This window comes from Cimex lectularius, unplaced genomic scaffold (assembly GCF_000648675.2).
Source record: "Cimex lectularius strain Harlan isolate CLEC.00 unplaced genomic scaffold, Clec_2.1 scaffold116, whole genome shotgun sequence".
NCBI classification, from domain to species: Eukaryota; Metazoa; Arthropoda; class Insecta; order Hemiptera; family Cimicidae; genus Cimex; species Cimex lectularius.
This window is the reverse complement of record NW_019392765.1, coordinates 396,930-415,590: the sequence shown is the minus strand read 5'-3', so window position 1 is coordinate 415,590 and position 18,661 is coordinate 396,930. Positions and strand designations below refer to the sequence as shown.

The window sequence follows — 18,661 nt, the reverse complement described above, 5'->3', positions numbered from 1 at the left end:
AAATTTGTAGAAACAAAACCTCTTAAAATTACATTTTTAGCATAGCACGTTTTTTTATATATGTATAAAACAATAAACAATGATCAGTACAAAAGCAGTAATGTTTATTATAAAATGCTGCTAATTTTAGCATCACATGACAAGTTTACTTGAAGCTTATTTCTTTATTTATTTTTAACAATTATATAAGCAAAAAACAAAGTCAAGTGAGATTAAGACCTCTTGATCGGAAGATTCGACTTGAAAGACAATAGTTTGACTTGGATCCAACAAAAAAGTTGATCAGGTCTGAAGAACCTAAGATTCTCACGACAGATTTCGCCCAAAAGAAGTTGAATCTTGAGAAAGCGCCTTAAGTACAATGAATTATTATTGACATTCTGGTAGCTTGAATAAAAAAAAAATCCATTACGAAACAAACATAATTTACAAAAATCAACTCAGAGTAATAATTAAATTAACTTAGTAGGGTTGATTTTTTAAACAAGTTCCCTGTCATGACGTCAAGGACATTTTTGTCGCGTGAGTGCGTGAGATTTCTGGATTGGTGACGTCATGCCTGCTGTTCAGCTGTTGTAGTAACAATTGTAACATAACAAATCTGGAAAGGTTACAGAAGACACAGAGTTCAATTTACGTCCTTTCACACCACTGTATATTTTTTTAAGTATTCATAAATTTTCAAAATGAACAGGCTATTCGGAAAGAAAAAACCTGCAGCACCACCTCCAAACATGAACGATATCATCACTGGGGTGAATTTTTGTTGCGCTTCAATCGCGCAATCTAATATTCCCCTTTGTTCACATTTGATTCAGCCTATTTTTTTCAGGTCGACACGAAAGCAGACTCCATAGAGGGGAAGATCGCCAAGTTGGATGCCGAGCTGAGAAAATATAAGGACCAGATGGTGAAAATGAGAGAAGGCCCTGCCAAAAATGCTGTCAAACAGAAGGCAATGAGGGTTCTCAAACAGAGGAAAATGTAAGATGACTGTCACTCATCTCTTTTCTTTCAGGACTGATTTTACTTTATTTTTTAGGTATGAACAACAGGCCGGGAACCTGAGGCAACAAGCGTTCAACATGGAACAAGCCAATTTCGCCGTCCAATCGCTCAAGGATACACAGGCGACAGTGGTAGCGATGAAGGACGGTGTCAAGAGTATGCAGAAAGAATTTAAAAAAATCAATATTGATCAAATAGAAGTAAGTTTGAACTCTACATACCAAAAAAATTATTATTATTATAATAATGTGAAGTATTTAGTTAATTAGTGATTATATAGAGATTGTGAGTTGCGGTCTGATGTGATGTGCCATTCAGTAATTACTTTGTAATTTTTATGGATGGCCCTTCTATGAATCTCTTCGCGTGACTCATGCCTGTGTTATTGTTCAACCAGGTTTTGGTCTAATTAAAAATCCATTTTTGGAAATGCCTTTTTTTATGGCAAGATGCTAGACCCCCAGACGGGTTTGGGGCTTAGAGAATTCATTTTGGCTCCTATTTCTGCCAACATGTTCACTTTCTCATTGCCTGTATGGATGCCAGGGTCAGGTCATTGGTGCCAATGACATCTGCTAGAGCTTCCATACAATTCCATACGCTTTTTCCTTTACCTCGCATGAAGCTAAGGCCTTAAGTGTTGCCTATCTGTAAGAAAAAATGGCTATCTTCCAGGAGCATGTTCCTAGGTTTAAGTTTTAGAGGACTGTTGAAGGCTTGGAGTATGATTGATGGACACACAGCATTAATTAAAGAACAGATACATGCAAACTCAGCCATAGGTATTGCAACATCATAAAGCAAATAAACTATTAAACTTTATTTTTATGTGTGTGTAATATTTAGTGACCATTAATTAATGATCATTTATAAATCGTGAAATGCGGTCTGGTGTGACGTAGGTTTAGAAAAACATTTTCTTTATCGTGCCAACTTTTCGATGTTTATTAAGATCATCTTCAGGGCCTGGGATTTATAAACTTTTTCAAAATTGTTTAAATTACCCAAATACATATAAGATTCGAATATGTATTTATACAATGATGTACACAGTGTAGAAATTTTAGGTTTATTTAAAGTATTTGTTCTCATTCAATGTGTGTTTTCTGTGTAGACGTGTCACTGTTGAGTATTGAGAGTGTTAGTGAGATATTAATGTTTTTTTGTTTATATAAATTTGATTTTAAAGGAATGGGGGAGGAAATTGAAAAATAAATATTTAAACGCTCTCATTATAAAAAACCAGATGGCACATTAATCACTGATTGGTATCAAAAACCAAGAAACCCAGATCACTAACTCAACTTTACATCATACAATGTCCTTTCATACAATAATAAAAACGACCAAAGGTCTACTTCACAGAATTATTACCCTGAGCCATGAATCGTTTCACCACAAGAGCATAAATTATACAAACATATCCTACATAACAATCACTACCCTCAACACATAATTAACAGAATAATCAACAACTACAACTCAACACTAAAACCATCCACTATCACTAATAACACTACATAAATTCTATCAAACACAGATAAACCAACATACATCCATTCCATTCATTTTCGCGGTCTTTCGCACAAATTAAACACATTTATTTCTTCTGATAGCTTTAAAATAGCCTTCAAAAACTATTCACGCCATTTTTCCAAAATTAAAGAACCCACACCTCTAACAAATAAATCTGATGTAAATTACAGTATCAATTATATCAATTGTCCAGCAACTTAATCAGAATTACATCCCAATATCTGGATAATATGGTAAAACAACATATTTTATGAGTGCAAAAAATCTAAACAAAATCATCGAAAACTTATTCACCAATATAACAGTTGAAAATGTGCAGCAAACCTTGCCTTAAATTTTTCATGGTTGTTTTATGCTTTATGGTTAATTTGTCATCTGAAGTCAAATTGTGCTTATTCAAAAACATAATTCATTATTTTATATAGGATATCCAAGATGAAATGAACGAGTTGCTGGAAATGAATGAAGACGTTCAAGAAGCACTCGGCAGATCGTACGGAATGCCGGAAATCGATGATGATGAACTGGCTGCTGAATTGGACGCCCTAGGTGATGAGATTGCTCAGGATGAGGATGCATCATATCTAGATGATGCAATCAATACTCCAGTAACACCTGACAAAGAACCCAGCACCTCTAAACCTGAAAGGAACAAAGTAAGTTTGGTCAAGTTTATTTTAAAATTTCTATTCGGATATCATGTTTTCAGCCAGATCTTATTTATAATTTGGTTTTCAGATACCAGATAAAGGACAATAATTTTCCACTATTTTTATAAATAAACACTTTCTCTATTTGTTTGTTGTGTAATAAACTTTTTAATGTTTAAAATAGTTCAATATAAACTAAATTTAAATGAGGTTTTAAAATAAAATCAAAAATTTGACAACTTATCAAATTTTATGTTTCCAGGATGGAGTGCCAGTAGATGAATTCGGCCTACCACAAATTCCAGCATTAGTAAAAACGACTTGAATACCAGTATGACTGGATTTCAACACAATTTGAATTGTGCTTCAGTTTATTATTATTATCATCATCAATTTTGTTACCAAACACCGCTTAATTGTTAGATAATGATTATATTAATTTAAATTACCCACAATCATAGCGAAAAAGTAAATAAAAAGTTAAGCATTGGAATTTATATTTTTACTATGGTTGGTGTATCCATTGTAAAACCATACTAATCTGCTTGTCGCAATTGTAAATAAATAAAACATTTTATTAGAATGTGGTTGTTATAATTTACAAAACCATTGACTATATCATGAAAAGCGAAATAATGGAAAATAATGCATGGTAGAGATTTTGTGTTATAAAATTGTATGTTAAGAAAAAAATATTTTATTCATTGGTGCTTCCTTGGTAATACATCTGTAAGTTTGATATCAGTTACTATGGCTATTGTATAGCCTTTTTTTATTTTTTTTAATAAATAATATTTATTACAATCTGTACATCGTAATACATTAACAACCTTTGTCGCTATCCCAACTTTATTTTAGGGCTAGTCCTTGGTAAGTAGTTCCTGGGGCCATCTTTGGTTTAGTCATGTGACAAGATTATAAGGATAGATTATGTTTGACGTGGAGAGGAGAGTTTTTTTTGTGGAACCTGGATAATTCGGATTAATTTATTTAAAAGGAGGTTGTTGTGGAGCATGATATTGCGGACAGTCAGGAGTGTAGACTATGATTCTGAGAACTCTATTTGGAAGGAGTGGATTCTTTGGATGTTGGTTTAGTCGTTCCCCTTCTTTCCAGTCCAAAGTGGATCAATAATTTTTAATAGTGTCAGTTTGTTTTTCGGCAACATGTAACATTTGTGTCCAAGTAGTTTGACTAGTCTGAGATATCTGTTCAGTTGTCCCTTCATTTGTATTTGTTGGTTCCAGGTAAAATGTAAGTCAAAATAGAACCAAAGGTAGCGTATTTAGTAAATTTTAAGGATAGGAATGTTGAAGTATATTGGGTGAGAGGTTTTGCTTGGGAGAGTAAATGCAACTTGGGTACATTTGTTTTTATTCATCTTTATCCTCCACTGTTTGTTCTATTCAGCTATTCATTGGGCGTATGCCTGCTACTCCTCCAAAGTAATTTAGGTGGAAAGCATGACTGTGTCATTTGCAAAGAATGTAAGTTGAGTACAGGATTGGTCTGAGCACAGTGCCCTGTTGCACTCCCACTTCTATGGAGTAAACCAATCTGTGATGAACTCGGAATAATCATCCTGAGGTAGTAGCAAAGGATTGGGTATAAGGTGTTTGGAAAGAGCACTTTAATTTGTGTAGGAGACCTTCATGCCACATATCAAACACTTGTGACTTCTAGAAAGTGTTTTTACACGATATTCTTTATACTCAGAGGATGAGGTTATGTGGTCTACAACAGGAAGCACGTTGTGTACCCTTCAGGAAATAAGTAGAAGTAAAGTTATTTGTATATACATATAATTGTATTTTATTTTTTTTTAATCACACCTTACTTCCATCATAGGAAGTCTATGCAAGTAGAAAATAGAGTTATCTTGAACATAGTACAAGGCACATTAAAAATAACAATATCAATAGATTCTAAAGGAAAAACAAAAAATCGGGCAAATAAAAATAAATTTTGAATCACTTTTAATACTACACTTTATAAAACAATAAAAATAGAAACTACTTATAAACTTGACTCAAAAAGGCACAAGGTAATTAAAATAGGAATGGATTGTAAGATTTAAAAGGGAAGAAATTGTGAGGTAAAGAAGTTCACAGGAAAAATACTTTCTTTGTAAAGAAGCGTGAATCAGTTTCAATTTTGACCAAACCAAATAGTGTTGTAAATAAAATATTAAACAAATTTTTATTATCATATGTTTTGTTTAACACACATAAACATACAAAATCTTTAGTGAATATTTTATTCTGTCAGTTTTTACACTAAACAACCATCGGTTTAATTTGAGTTGCGCTAACTTGAATTTGTGGTTCTTCTGGCTGTTGTAAATCAGGGATTTTTGGTATAACAATGTGCTTAAGACCTTCATCAAGAAATGCGATATGCATAGGAGGTATCTTATCCAATTCCAACGTGTTATACGAGTCAAGAGCTGAAGCGATTTGATTGATCGCCGTCTCCAAATGATCTTTCACGTGGGATATCAATAAACCTCTGTATAAATCTCGGTCTGGTTCTGGTTCCCATTTGATAGACAGTTTCCTCTCCGGTTTCTCTTTAGTAAGTTTGATGTTTGGTGGTTTAACTGCTGGTGGTCGTTTTTTTGATGCCTCTTTTGTCTCTTTTGCAGCTTGCTTTTCACTGGCGCCTTCTTTTACAGATTTTCTCCCACCAGGATGCTTGCTCTGTCTTCTTGCTCCTCCTGGTTTGGTGCTTTGCCTCTTAGTGCTTTGCCTCTTGGTGCTTTGCCTCTTGGTGCTTTGCCTTTTTGTGCTTTGCCTCTTTGTACTTTGTCTTTTCGTGCTTCCTCGTTTTGTGCTCCCTCGTTTTGTGCTCCCTCGTTTTGTGCTTCCTCGCTTTGTGCTTCCCCGTTTTGCACTTACTGCGCTTCCTCTTTTCAAATTGCCCTTTCCACCTATTTTTAGTCCTGATTTCATTTCTTTTTTGTAGTCTCTAAGAAAATCCTCATCACTGCTAGACGACTGTATTAATTTTATTGTTCTCAGGTTTTCCCAAGAACCAGAGAGTTCAAATTTTGGAGAACTAGGTTTGATCACTGGTATCGATTGAAGTTTGTATATTTTCTGCAGCATATCTGCCGACTGCGGTATTTGGCTGACAAAACTGCTCAAAATGGAATAGACGGCTTCATATTTCACATTATGCACTTGTTCTTCTCTGTGTGGTTTCGTCAGTTTAGAAACTGTCGTATTGAATTCTCCTAGGTACTCGTGCCTAAGGTCACAATCTTTTTCCAGAGTGATGATATCTGTCCGTACTGACTTTACGCTCAAATCCCACTTATCTGCAGTCAACTTTCCTCTTAATTCCCTCAGGGAATTGATACAATGGGATTTATAATTGGCAATTTTATTGATGTATTCAAATATTTCCTTCTCTAAATATAAATTGTTGTAATCAGTTTGGAAATTTAAAATTTTGTTGTCAAAGTCTATATCAGAGATCAACTGTGTCGCAAATGACACTTTGACACAACTTTGGATATAATTTTCTGCTTTTTCCCATGTCATGCCCAAATCTATTTCTGGATTTTCACTAGCTATTCCTTGCAAGACAAATTTCAAAGGTTTCAAAGCGATTAATGGCTCTGTATGAAGCTCCCAAACTTCTTTAAAAGTACCTTGTTTGTTCGATCTAAAAGTGAATTCAAGAAAAAATTGTTGACCAGGGAGCAATATTCCTGATTTGACATCGAAAAAAAATTTTGGAATATTACTTTTGCTGTATTTAATAGGCAAGCTGTGATGTTCATAAGCATTGGTTTGTTCCCACCTATAATGGACAGCAATTGGACCTACATTTTTAAAGTTGACACTTTGCGTATGTATGTTATAAACAGCAACATTTGTGAAATTTAACTCCCAATTATTATCTTCAGGTATGTCATCGACCGATTCTTGCTGCCGTACTAAAACAGACCCAATTTCTAAGGTAGCTTTGTTCAGGAAACAAGGATTTCTGTTATCAGGGACCAAATTATCAAATGAAGAATCATTTTCTGCTTTTTCAACATGGATGTCTGGAGTTAATACATGGTTTGTTTCAGACGGTATACTCGGTCTAAATAATGCCACACCTTTTACCATCAAGTTTTTTATGTCTGGCCTGAAAGGTTCCAAAAGGTTGATTTTACTGGCTAATTTTTCTTTTTTTCTTTTTAAAGTTTCAGATAATTCCCAAGGTTTTCTGATTTTTTTGGCACAAGGCTTTGAAAAATTTTCCTCTTGTATTCCACCTGGCGTATCGACATACCCTTTCTTTACAAGTACTTCAGGATCATCTCTAAACTTTACATCTGCTGAATAGACAAGATTTTCTATCTGCGGTTTTCGGTCTTTTTTCAGAAACTTGACTGTTTTCCAAAAATGAATGCTGCCGCGGTATTTATCTTCGTACGTGTATTTTTCCGCCTCAGCGATCAATCTTGTATCAAGAAGTTTATTAATATTAGTTTCATAGTTCATTACCAAACACTCCGGCTCGATGTTCAAACTGGAGCAAAGCCTGTTGTACTGTTCCTGTCTTCGTTGTAGCCAAATACCCCAGTTTTTTAAACGTCGATCTTCGACCAATTTCTCCTTATCCTTGAGAATACTGTATAGATCGATTTTATCCAAATTGAGCGCATCATCAGAAAAAATCTTTTCAATCTTTTTTTCCGGTTCATCGCCCATTGTTAAAAAAATAATGATATTACTAAAATAGATAAACAACAAATCATATGGGAGTATTTGTGTGGGCAAAAGAATAGTAAGAGTTAAAATCAACAAATGTTTTTAAAAAATAAATAAATACAAAAAAATGACAAAACAGTTCAATAGATAAAATTCATCTCACAAATTGATACTAAAAGTTAAACTTTAAAATAAAATAATTTTTATTTTTCAGACTTTATTAGACTTGCATAGATAATTCAAATATTTGGTGCACTACATTGAACTTTTTTATAAGTTTAGAAAAGCCTACAGGGAACAATGAATGCGTAACATCAAGTAAACAGACAACACATCTTTAAATATCACACCTGCAAGGTCTACCGTGGCATTTCAAAAATTTAGTTGCAATAGGATTTACTAAATACAAGCTTTGAAAATGGCTTGTTTTTTAAGTGGTTTATTTCTTTGTTAATTGGCCATTTTGGATTCCTGGAGATTTAAAGATTTTCATTTTCACTTCAACCTAACCACACCCTACAAAATGGAGCACTTTAGCTATTTTCTTAACGTGTTAACTTTTTCAAATTGGTAGTGATTACACTTTGTTTTACTTATTTCTGACAAAATCTACTCCCTTTTGTGAACCCTTATAGTTCCCTGAAAGAAACAAAAGTTCCAAAATTTCATAGGGCATCTTTTGTAAAAGCACTAAAGCAGAGACCAAATAAGCCTCTCAATTTGGCAAGGATTTAATGTCATCAACTATCTCCTCCATTACTCTTCTCTTTAAGGACCAAAAGGATTATTTTAGTCCTAATATACTGGTCATGTATGATCTGGTTTGTATTTGAAACCAAAAATGTTTCCAAATTGAGAATATAGTTATTCAGAAATTGTGAGATGCGGTCTGGTGTGATGTAGGTTTCAAAAAAAAACCTTCCCCACCCCTTCAAATCCAACGTATATAAACATAAAACAGCAATATCTCACTGGCACTCTCAACACGACACGCAAGAATGGCACACTTACGCAGAAAACAAACACGAGTGTGTAGAATTGCTTTGCTTGAATATACAAAATAAAAATTTTTGCATTGTATAAATTCACTTTTTTCCACATCCTACATGTATTTGTGAAATTTAAACAATGTAAATCCCAGACCCTGAAGATGATCTCAATAAAGATTGAAACGTTGGCATGATAAAGAAAATGTTTTTCTGAAACCTACATCACACCAGACCGCATCTCACGATTTCTGAATAATTATCGATTAACCTTTTAAATGAACAATTATTAGTTTCACAGTCATGATGTATATTCCGTGAAAGCTTGACAAAGGAAATGAGTGTTTTCTTTCTAATTAGGCACTAATTATAAAATGGCTTTTTTTCTTGTCTTTATGGTGGATCATAGGGCATCATTTGGCCCAGCAATGGTGTGGACTGCGCCTTGCATAGTGGAGGCTCATCCACTTCGTGGCATTGCAGCAAGTACACACCGGAATTGTATGCAATCTGGCATGTGCTCGGTTTAATTCGAGGTGAATATGGCTTTCTGCCTATCTCGTCTGTACTGTGGCATCCTGAGTAAGGTTTCTGCTATCTGTGACAGATAATAGACCCTCTTGCCGTGTCCATATCAATGAGATATGCTGAGTTGGAGTGCCTCAGAAAAACGGAGGTAGTTATCTGGGTACCCGGACATGTTGGGTTGAAGGCAAAGGCATAAGTTGGTATATCTTACTCTCCAGACCAAACCCCATAATCTGGCATGTTGGCAACATCAATGGGCGAAATCGTCTGAGAAGCTCTTGTGTATCAAGACCATGACTTAGCAATGGCTCTCCAATGGTCTGAACTGCAAAAGGATCGTGCTTACCAATTTGAGAAAAGGCTATACCCGACTGACAGTGATTTAGGAGCAAAACCTAAATGGTGATGTGAGAAGAACTTTCTCACATTCCTGCATTATTTCACTCCTAGACAGCATGTTTTGTTCATTGCTTCTTCTAGTGGTACATTTAAAAAAAATGTTTTTTTGAACTTTGCATAGTAGATAGTACTTGAAATATATATGCGATGCAGCTATTTTTTTCTTCTTTTTTTTTTGGGGGGGGGGAGGGAAGGGTTGTGTGAATTTTTTTTCTAATGGTATGTTTCTACAAATATGAAATAACTCTTCGGTTAAAATGACAGGAGTAAATGTATCTTTTAATTACTCAGATTGATGCTGATTATGTATTGTTTCTAAATTGTTATCTTTTTAATGGTCTTCAGCAATTTTCCTTAGGTCTTCTTATTTTATGAACTACCACCTTTTATATTTTCATAGTGGCCAAAACTTCAAAGTCCATTACATTTATTAATTAAATAAGATTAACGTAGATTTCGCTAATTAGCTTAGATCAATTATTACACAATTTTTCATTTGAATCATCAGGAAGATCGATTTAAAGCCTTCCTGTATGACAGGAATTTTAAAACCATGTGGGGTCATTAACAATACAAGATTAAAAATTAAAGCATATCATTTATTAATAAAATTTATAAATTTGTACTTTTTTGACTAGATGGTTTTACATGGTGAGATTTTTCCTCAATTTACGCTTTCTCACCTGCTTCCATATGCTTTTAATCTGAAACAAAATTCGCATAAATCATTTTGAAATTTATCGACTGTACTAATTACCTCTACATTGAAGCAGACTAAAGTAATGGTGAAAGCGACCACGAACAAAATCAGGCTCAAAACGTTCAGTAATAGAATTTTATTTTTTTGCCATTTTTTCAGGTCGGCTTGATATGTAAATCTATTTCTGAATTCCGGCGGGAGCTCGAATTCCGACGGAAGTGGAAATAATGAATAGTAAAAATCTAGCAGGACATCTTTGACGAGGCTGTTCTCTTCGATTTTCTCAGCGTCAAGATTGTCGTTGAGACAGATGAATTTCCTTTACAAAACAAAAACTGTTTAAAAGGTTAATTATGTGTTGTGTTCAAGTTTTATGATAATTTAATTTTTATTATTTATGTTTAATTAATTTTAGTATGTGTAAAACATGCCAAATCATGCAAAATAGTATCAAATGCTAAGCAATCGGTTTTTTACTTTGGATATCCTCTAATCCTGTCTAGAGTGTTTAAAAGAATACTCAGGTTAGATGTTATCATTTGAAATTCGGTTGCACTTTCAACCTCTGTCGATTTGAGAACGGTGTAGTCGTATTTTGATTTTATTCCAAACCTGTCCATAAGAGGTCTGATTACACTGTTACATCTTAAGACAAGATCTTTTGAAATAAACGGCTGAAAAAATTTTCACCGCTGATAAAATACAACTAAAATTACAACCACAAGAAGTTTTAAAATCTGAAAAACTAACCAATTTCGAATCCAAATATCTTTCGTACATAGGCTGTGGACGATTGTAATCGTCCCTATTTGCGCAATTGATCAGGCTTCCTTCGAAATGAAGAACACTACCTCTATTCAAAGGCAAACTATAAAGCTGTGCGATTATTGTTCTTATTTCTCTATCTGACCAGCTTCTGCAAAATAACAAGTTTTGATCACCGTCGCAGCGAATAATATTTATACCATTACCCTGACTTGTCAGTGTCGAACATGTCAAATATTTCACCCTTAGATTTGGTGTACTTCTCACTCATTATAAAGTAGTAATAAGAAAAGGCCAACTGCATGTCGTCAGGTTGGCGAAATTTATGTGACGATGTTTTGACATATTCTTCTTGAAATCTGCACATATGAAATATAAACAGCCAATAAACGTAAAATGTATAAATTTGACAAATTTTAATTTCTACTTGCTTCAACTGTAGATTTTCCATTATGGTTTTGTCGATTAGATGAGGTATGTGTGAAGGTACTTTACGCATTTTGTACTTGTATCGCCTATTGTACAGCTTATTTACATATAAAAGGGACTCGGCGTATGTGTCGTATATTTTTCCACTACTGGCATCATCAACATATTTATACATCAGTGGAACACGGCTGATGTTTTTGTTCAGTATTTAAAAAATTAAAGAAATTAATAGCCAAATCATTTAAAAAATCAAAATTTCCTCACCTAACATTTATGTTATTTCTCGTGCTATTCAAGTTGGCCGATAGAATGTTTTCTTCCAAAATACTCGTGTTTAAGGAATTTTTTGAAACATTAAGCAAAACTGAGTTATGCTCTATGTTAATGTGTTCCTTTTGCAGAATTTCGTAATCCAAATTTTGCTCATCGGAATAATTGAAGCGTTTGTCGCCTAGTAGATTTTCATCTAGACAATCACCACCATCAAATGAGCATTGTGATGTGTTACAAGCAGGATCACAGGAGCCATCATTTACCCAAGACCAAGGGCAAGATAGCGAACAATCGGGTATAGGCCATGACAAATATATCTAAAAGAAGAAACTTCAAATAAATCTATTAATAAAAATAATAATAATAAAAAAAAAAAAGGATTGAAAGGAGAACCTGCCTTCTGGCCCTTTATTGGGGAAATGAAGTCTTCTAGGAAAATGTCTTTTCCAATCAATATATCATCGTTTAGATAAAGAAACTTCTCAGAAAGACCAGGAATCCTGAATTAAATTGTTAAATTTTTTATGAGTGTATCTGTGTAATTTGTGAGCAGTATACCAATTATATGTACATGCCTGTGAAGATGAACTTCTATTGAAGGGCTGCTGAAAGTTGGAAGATGGTTTTCATCTCTATAAATTTCATCGTGGGTGATTAATTTAATTCTTGGATTTTCTAAATTGAGCCAGTACGGTATTTGGCCATTTGTAACAATGTAAATATTTCTAATCCAAGAAGCATGCTTTTCAATTGATCTCAAGCAATATCGAAGCTCCTGTATTTTTGGTTTGAATTAAATTTTTGTTTGTGATAAGTTCAATTTATTAAAAAAACGGATACCTCTTTATCACTGAACCTGGCCGGTGAATAATCACCAGGATGCAATGATGTTGGTAACTCTAATATTAAATAAGCCCTTGTGATATTTAATTTCAATCCTTGATTCACTTTCATCACACGCCAATCAGCATTCTTAGATTTAAAAAAAAAATTAAGTATCAAGCATAAATTTTAAATATTCATAAAAATACCTGCAAAATTCTATGAATATCGTTGTGAGTGAAAAATTGAACAACAGCAGATGCCCTGTACAGCCAGACGTGTTTGACGTTAGTGCCCAACCATTTTATAATTTTTTCTTCAGTCAGATTACAGTCTCCGATAATGGTCAAAAATAAAGAATTGTTGTTTGCCCATAAGTTTGGCGCTTTTTTATCTTGGGGAATAAACAGAGTCCTTCAGAATGAATGACTAAAATGTTCAATTATTTCAATTATAATTTTAATTTTCCCCTACCAACAGTCCAATAGGCTTGATACATAGTGGTTCTTGTTTCACCGAAGACTATACTATTAATCTGCTCTGCCTGAGCTTGTGTGTTCCAACTGATTATCGCCCAGGATTTATTATCTGTACTGTTTACGATAGAAAAAGAAATATTTGCAGAGACAGAGGCTTTTACGACCCAACTTATCCTGTGTTAAAAACAATTGTAATTTTTTTTTATCGTTTTTCAATTCAGTAAATTGAACAACCTTGCTGCGGAAATGTGAGACGGAAGGCAAATTTTATAAGGGCACTGTTTCGCAAACTGGTCCCGCAGATCTTTCTCATAGTATTGCAACTGATTTTGAAAAATCGGGTCTGACCCGTTAACCCATGTGATCACAGCATCAACAGGAACATCATAACAATTTCTACAAGGGTATAAAAATTATAATAACTATCATTATTTAAAATATTTCTAAGTTACCTATTAAGCCTGAATTTTCTGTGGCGCCTATCCCATAAATTGAATACCTGAAAATACAATTATTTTTAGGAATTTATGTAAACGTAATTAAAACCGGCTTAAATATGCAAACTGTTATCCTTAGGTAAGCTTATGGCAATATGGGGGTGCAGTTTTGTAAAATATGTTTCCACTTCAATTTAAATCTTTTCAGAAATAATATATATAAATTAGCAAACAAGGCTAAAGCTCTGCCAGTCAGATTTGATATTTGTCTATAAGGAAGATGGAGTAGTACAGGTGGAGGAAATTAAAAATTGGGAATGAGAGGTTGTGAACATTGATCTCGTAATTTACAAGTTACTTTTGGGGTATATTTATTTTATATATATAATACATATATATATGGTATATCATAACAAGTATTTTTTGGAAAGTTAGAAAAATGAAGAAGTGACTGTGCGCTTGCTTTGTAAACATAACTTATCTGTTAAATACTGGATTTTTCAGCACTTTAAGAAAAAAAGATTAATCATGTTTAATATTTTCCAAGAAAATAAGCCTAGAAAAATGCCCCAACACTAATCATTAGAGTTTTTAGTATTCTAAATTATACATTTAAGTAATCAATTAGGGGACCGCGGTAGCCGAGTGGTTAGCATGAGAGACTCTCACGCCACGGTCGTGGGTTCGATTCCCACCGTCGCCTCTGGCCCTTTTTTCCCGATAACCCCCAATTTGAACACACAAGAATTCGAACTATGGCTAATATGCAAGATCATAAGGCCAATTAAAAAAAAGTAATCAATTCATAAGCTCAGGTAAAATTATAATATCATAATTTGGTCTGGGCAGTGTTAAATTTTGAAATTTCCTCATGAGGTGGTGAACCTAATTAGGCCATTACTGGGCTGAAGACCAAGCCAGAAAAGACAGGCAGGCCAAAATGATTGAAACTGGCCGAACTATACAAAATATCCAACAAGCTGTATAAACTTAAACTAAGAATATTTTTGATTTAGTTATACTTGGAAAATATTTTTAAAAGATAATAAGCATTACATTTGGATTTAAGAACATCACGTTGGATGATGAAATGACCTAGCTGTTGATAGCACCCGAAGCCCAACTTTTTAAAGGAATAGGATTGTTTAATTGTACATAATACTCATAGTTTTGTGTCCCTAGCATGTGAATGTATTTATTGGCATGAATGAATGGTGAGAGGGGGTTGATGAATTGAGTACCCCAGGCATGTATGTGTCCGGCATGCAGAGAAAAGTTGTTTGGTCACACCTAATCGAAGGGTGCCATCTCTTAGTTCCATATTATAGAGAGCATAGGATATGAGTACTGTGATTGAGCATGGCAGTGAGTACCTCAATCCCTGATCTGATTCTTAAAAGAAACAGGTTTTTTTTTATAAAGTATTTATGTGGGAATCCATTCCCAGTGTAACTAGGGCTTTTCAGTTACCCTGTGGTACAGATGGCCATACACCCTCCCCCGTCTATGCAGAAAGGATCTGGTGCACTGGCCTTCGTGTGACTCTTCTAAGGCACCTGCCGCCAATGCCGACCCTACCACCCATGCCGACCCTAGGCCGACACGAGTACAGCTTGTGCTTTAGAGAGGTTCTGGGCTACACATTTATTTTGTGCCCGGATACCCCCCTTGCAACCAAGGGTTGGGAGGGGTCACAGGATATTATGAAGGAACCTGGATTGAGAAAAGGGCCGTGGATGAGAACTCGAGCTGAGCTGTTTTGGGGTCTCGAGCCTCAAACCACACTATACCACCCGTCGTCTCCATAGTTCCACACTGGGCTACGGCTCCCAGGGTGGGTGGTACACAGGGCAGAGGGGCAGCAAAGAGACAAATTTGGCTCAGGAAAGTTCGATGAGAACACCTATTTGCCCTGTACCCTTTTGTGGCATACCAAACTGCCAAAAACACAGATCCGTTAGACAATGGATTAAAAATAAGTATCCGTTCAATAAGAATGTAGCCCAGGACAGAGGCATGCAAAATGTTTATCTAAGGATCATCGCAGAAACTAACAGCAGAACTGCTAAATTTACGACATGCTAGGACTAGAATAATAGTTGGACTACTGACTGCACACTGCAGACTCAGGAAGCATGTTATAAACTCGGAATGGCAGAAGCCAGTCTGTGCAGATATTGCCAAGAAGAAGAGGAAACAGCAGAACATGTCCTCTGTTGGTGCAAAGGCCTAGGTAGGCTGAGATTCCTAATCCTGGGAGAGGAAAAGCCAGGGCCTGAAGGATACATATGCAAGCCCTTGAAGAAGTTTTAAGGTATAGTAAAAAGCCTTAAGCTTAACGAGGAGCTCTAGATAAAAAATAATTTAAAAAATGGAGATGCACGATAGACCAATACTGGTCACAGTGTGCAAGTCGTAAAGAAGCCAGCTCCTATATAATCTACTCTATCCCCTGGAGCCCTTGGTCTGACCCTGGACTGCCAACACTCAGGGTGAGTAATTACGCCTGCAGGAATTTGTTGTAATATACAAAAGCTGTAATCGTAAAAACATTACATGACAAAGTACTAACAAACCACCTCAGAACAAAATTATTTTAATGGCAAGATATAATTTCTCTATGAGCAATCATTGACCAAATTCATGGTGACCGTTAAAGATGATATGACTGTCGAGCAGTGAGAACAGGCAATTTTAGTTGCGGTCATAAAACATTTTAACTCTGAATGGCATTTGAAATTTTAACTTTTTTCTTTTCAAAGCGAAATTAAAGATAATCAAGAGTATAATGTTAAGTTTATGGCAAATCTTTCAAAGAATATTTTTTTGCGGATGTCAACCAGCACTATTCCACTATTATTATTTTCCAAAACCTCAGAAGGAATGTGTACGTACCTCCCAAAATTCAAAAGCCACTACGATCAAAACAAAAACAAGAACGTATTTCCATTTGATGTATTTATGAGAAACGATGTCATAGAAATACCGTTGGGCGTATTTCCAACGGGGCATTTTTTCCACTTTCCGACCGATTTCTCTCGTTGGAATCGGCCGAATCGTCGACCATAACTCCACAGATAAACAAAAAACAAATCAGCAAAAATACACAATCAAATCTGTTTAGAACCTGGTGTCAACAGATAAAGCGTTTCTGGTGTCAAATGTCAATTTTGAAACCTTCTGTTTAGCTGTTCAGTCGCCATGGAAACGACAGTACACAAAGATAGAATAAATAACTATTTGAATTTAAACATGATCTACATACTGCTACAGTTAAAAAATATGGTATTAAACCACTAATCTTCATTATTACACATCATCAGTGCACTTAACATGTATGATATCAATTTGCAACCGAACCCTATTTGGATCAGCAGAATAACGTCAGTAATGCAGGAGTAAAACAAACTCAGCTCAGACTGCAAACAACACCGGCATACCGTACAACATATACTTTCTTAATTAAAACAATAGTTTTACTTTGTAAGATCTCTTTTGTGATCTGCGATCGTCGTTATTGATCTTCATACGTTTTACTTGGTTTGCCTGTCAGACTAGGTGCGTTAGTCTGACATACACATTTCACTATCTCTACTATGCCTGGACGTCTGGAGAGTGGAGACAGACAGCACATGCTTGCTGGGTTGGTCTACCAGATGCGTTTTACCATGTAATTTTTGTATTTGATGTAATTTTTAATATATTTTGTTCTGAGTGAAGCAAAAATTGAAAAATTGCTCTTACAGTTTTTTGTTTACAATGATCCAGATTTCAAGCTTAAAACTCATCGGGTTGAAGGTTTTCCAAATAACTCTCTTGATATGAATTGCAAGAGTAATTAAATAAGACTTAATTAATTATTTCAAACTTAAAGCTCATCAAGTTGAAGGATTTACAATTATTTCTCTCAACATGAATTGTAAAAGTACTTACTTTAATTACTTTGACAATTTATGTTGAGAGATGTAGTTGTAAATTTTCCAACCTGGATGGGCTTCAAACTTCAAATAATTAATAATTAATTAATACTAACATTGCGGATTAATAGAAATGATAAAGGTGAGGTGATTATGTTGTTTAATCTTTTTTGAAATGTTGGATCTTACTAACAGTTTTTTGTTTTTAACATACCAGATTTTAAGTTTAAAGCTCATCAGATTGATGGATTTACAATTATGTCTCTTGACATGAATTGTAAGAGTAATTAAAACAAGTATTTTTACATTTCATCTCAAGAGATGTGGTTTAAATCCTTCAACCTGATGATGAGCTTAAAGCATGAAATAATTAATTGGTAATTTATCCGGATTGTTGAAAACAACGAACTAAAAAAGATTAAACATACCTCACCTTTATCATTTTTATTAATTCGCAATGTTAGCAACCAGCAAATAATTAATTAATTCAAGCTTAAAATTTATAAGTTTGAAGGATTTACAACTATCACATCATGAATTGTAAGAGTAATTAAAGTAAGTACTTTTACAATTTATGTAAAGAGATGCGATTGTAAATCCTTCAACCTGATGATGAACTTTAAGCTTGAAATAATTGTTTAATTAATACTAACATTCCGTATTAATAGAAATTATAGACGTGAGGTGATATGTTGTTTAATCTTTGTGGAAATGTTGGATTTTACAGTTTTTGTCTTTAACTATCCTGATTTCAAGCTTAAACCTCACCATCATATTGAACGATTTACAACCACCTCTCTCAACATGAATTGTAAGAGTAATTAAGTAAGTACTTTTGCAATTCATCTCGAGAGACATATTTGTAAATCCTTCAACCTAATGATGAGCTTTAAGCTTGAAATAATTAATAATTTATCCAGATCATTGAAAACAAACTGTAAAATCCAACTTTTCAAAAGAGATTAAATACCATACTCACCTCACCTTTATCATTTCTATTAATCCGCAATGTTAATATTAATT

General features: G+C 34.4%; 3 protein-coding genes across 4 annotated transcripts; 1 reads left to right on the top strand and 2 right to left on the bottom strand.

The window, feature by feature from the left end:
• The first annotated feature begins 539 nt into the window (after positions 1 to 539).
• LOC106663769 (charged multivesicular body protein 5) lies at positions 540 to 3,777 on the top strand. The gene is made up of 5 exons (XM_014388859.1): positions 540 to 755; positions 833 to 984; positions 1,043 to 1,208; positions 2,970 to 3,200; positions 3,457 to 3,777. Exons 1-5 carry the CDS (start codon positions 687 to 689, stop codon positions 3,517 to 3,519), a joined length of 681 nt encoding a protein of 226 aa, XP_014244345.1. The 5' UTR covers positions 540 to 686; the 3' UTR covers positions 3,520 to 3,777.
• A 1,641-nt stretch (positions 3,778 to 5,418) lies between these two features.
• On the bottom strand, positions 5,419 to 8,217 carry LOC112127109 (MYCBP-associated protein-like). Its single transcript, XM_024227506.1, has one exon. The coding sequence runs from the start codon at positions 7,901 to 7,903 to the stop codon at positions 5,471 to 5,473; it is 2,433 nt and encodes an 810-aa protein (XP_024083274.1). The 5' UTR covers positions 7,904 to 8,217; the 3' UTR covers positions 5,419 to 5,470.
• A 2,232-nt stretch (positions 8,218 to 10,449) lies between these two features.
• Positions 10,450 to 17,345, bottom strand: LOC106663634 (N-acetylglucosamine-1-phosphotransferase subunits alpha/beta). Of its 2 annotated transcripts, XM_014388613.2 has the most exons (15): positions 16,617 to 17,345; positions 13,737 to 13,783; positions 13,519 to 13,680; positions 13,280 to 13,458; positions 13,015 to 13,199; positions 12,824 to 12,955; positions 12,559 to 12,758; positions 12,381 to 12,483; positions 11,975 to 12,300; positions 11,713 to 11,898; positions 11,488 to 11,640; positions 11,267 to 11,432; positions 10,994 to 11,190; positions 10,574 to 10,835; positions 10,450 to 10,520 (listed from the first exon to the last, which is right to left on the bottom strand). In XM_014388613.2, exons 1-15 carry the CDS (start codon positions 16,731 to 16,733, stop codon positions 10,461 to 10,463), a joined length of 2,475 nt encoding a protein of 824 aa, XP_014244099.1. In that variant the 5' UTR covers positions 16,734 to 17,345; the 3' UTR covers positions 10,450 to 10,460. The 2 variants fall into 2 exon arrangements, with proteins under 2 accessions (XP_014244099.1, XP_024083273.1); XM_024227505.1 differs by lacking the exon at positions 10,450 to 10,520 and having other exon boundaries at positions 10,708 to 10,851.
• Between the last annotated feature and the right edge of the window lie 1,316 nt (positions 17,346 to 18,661).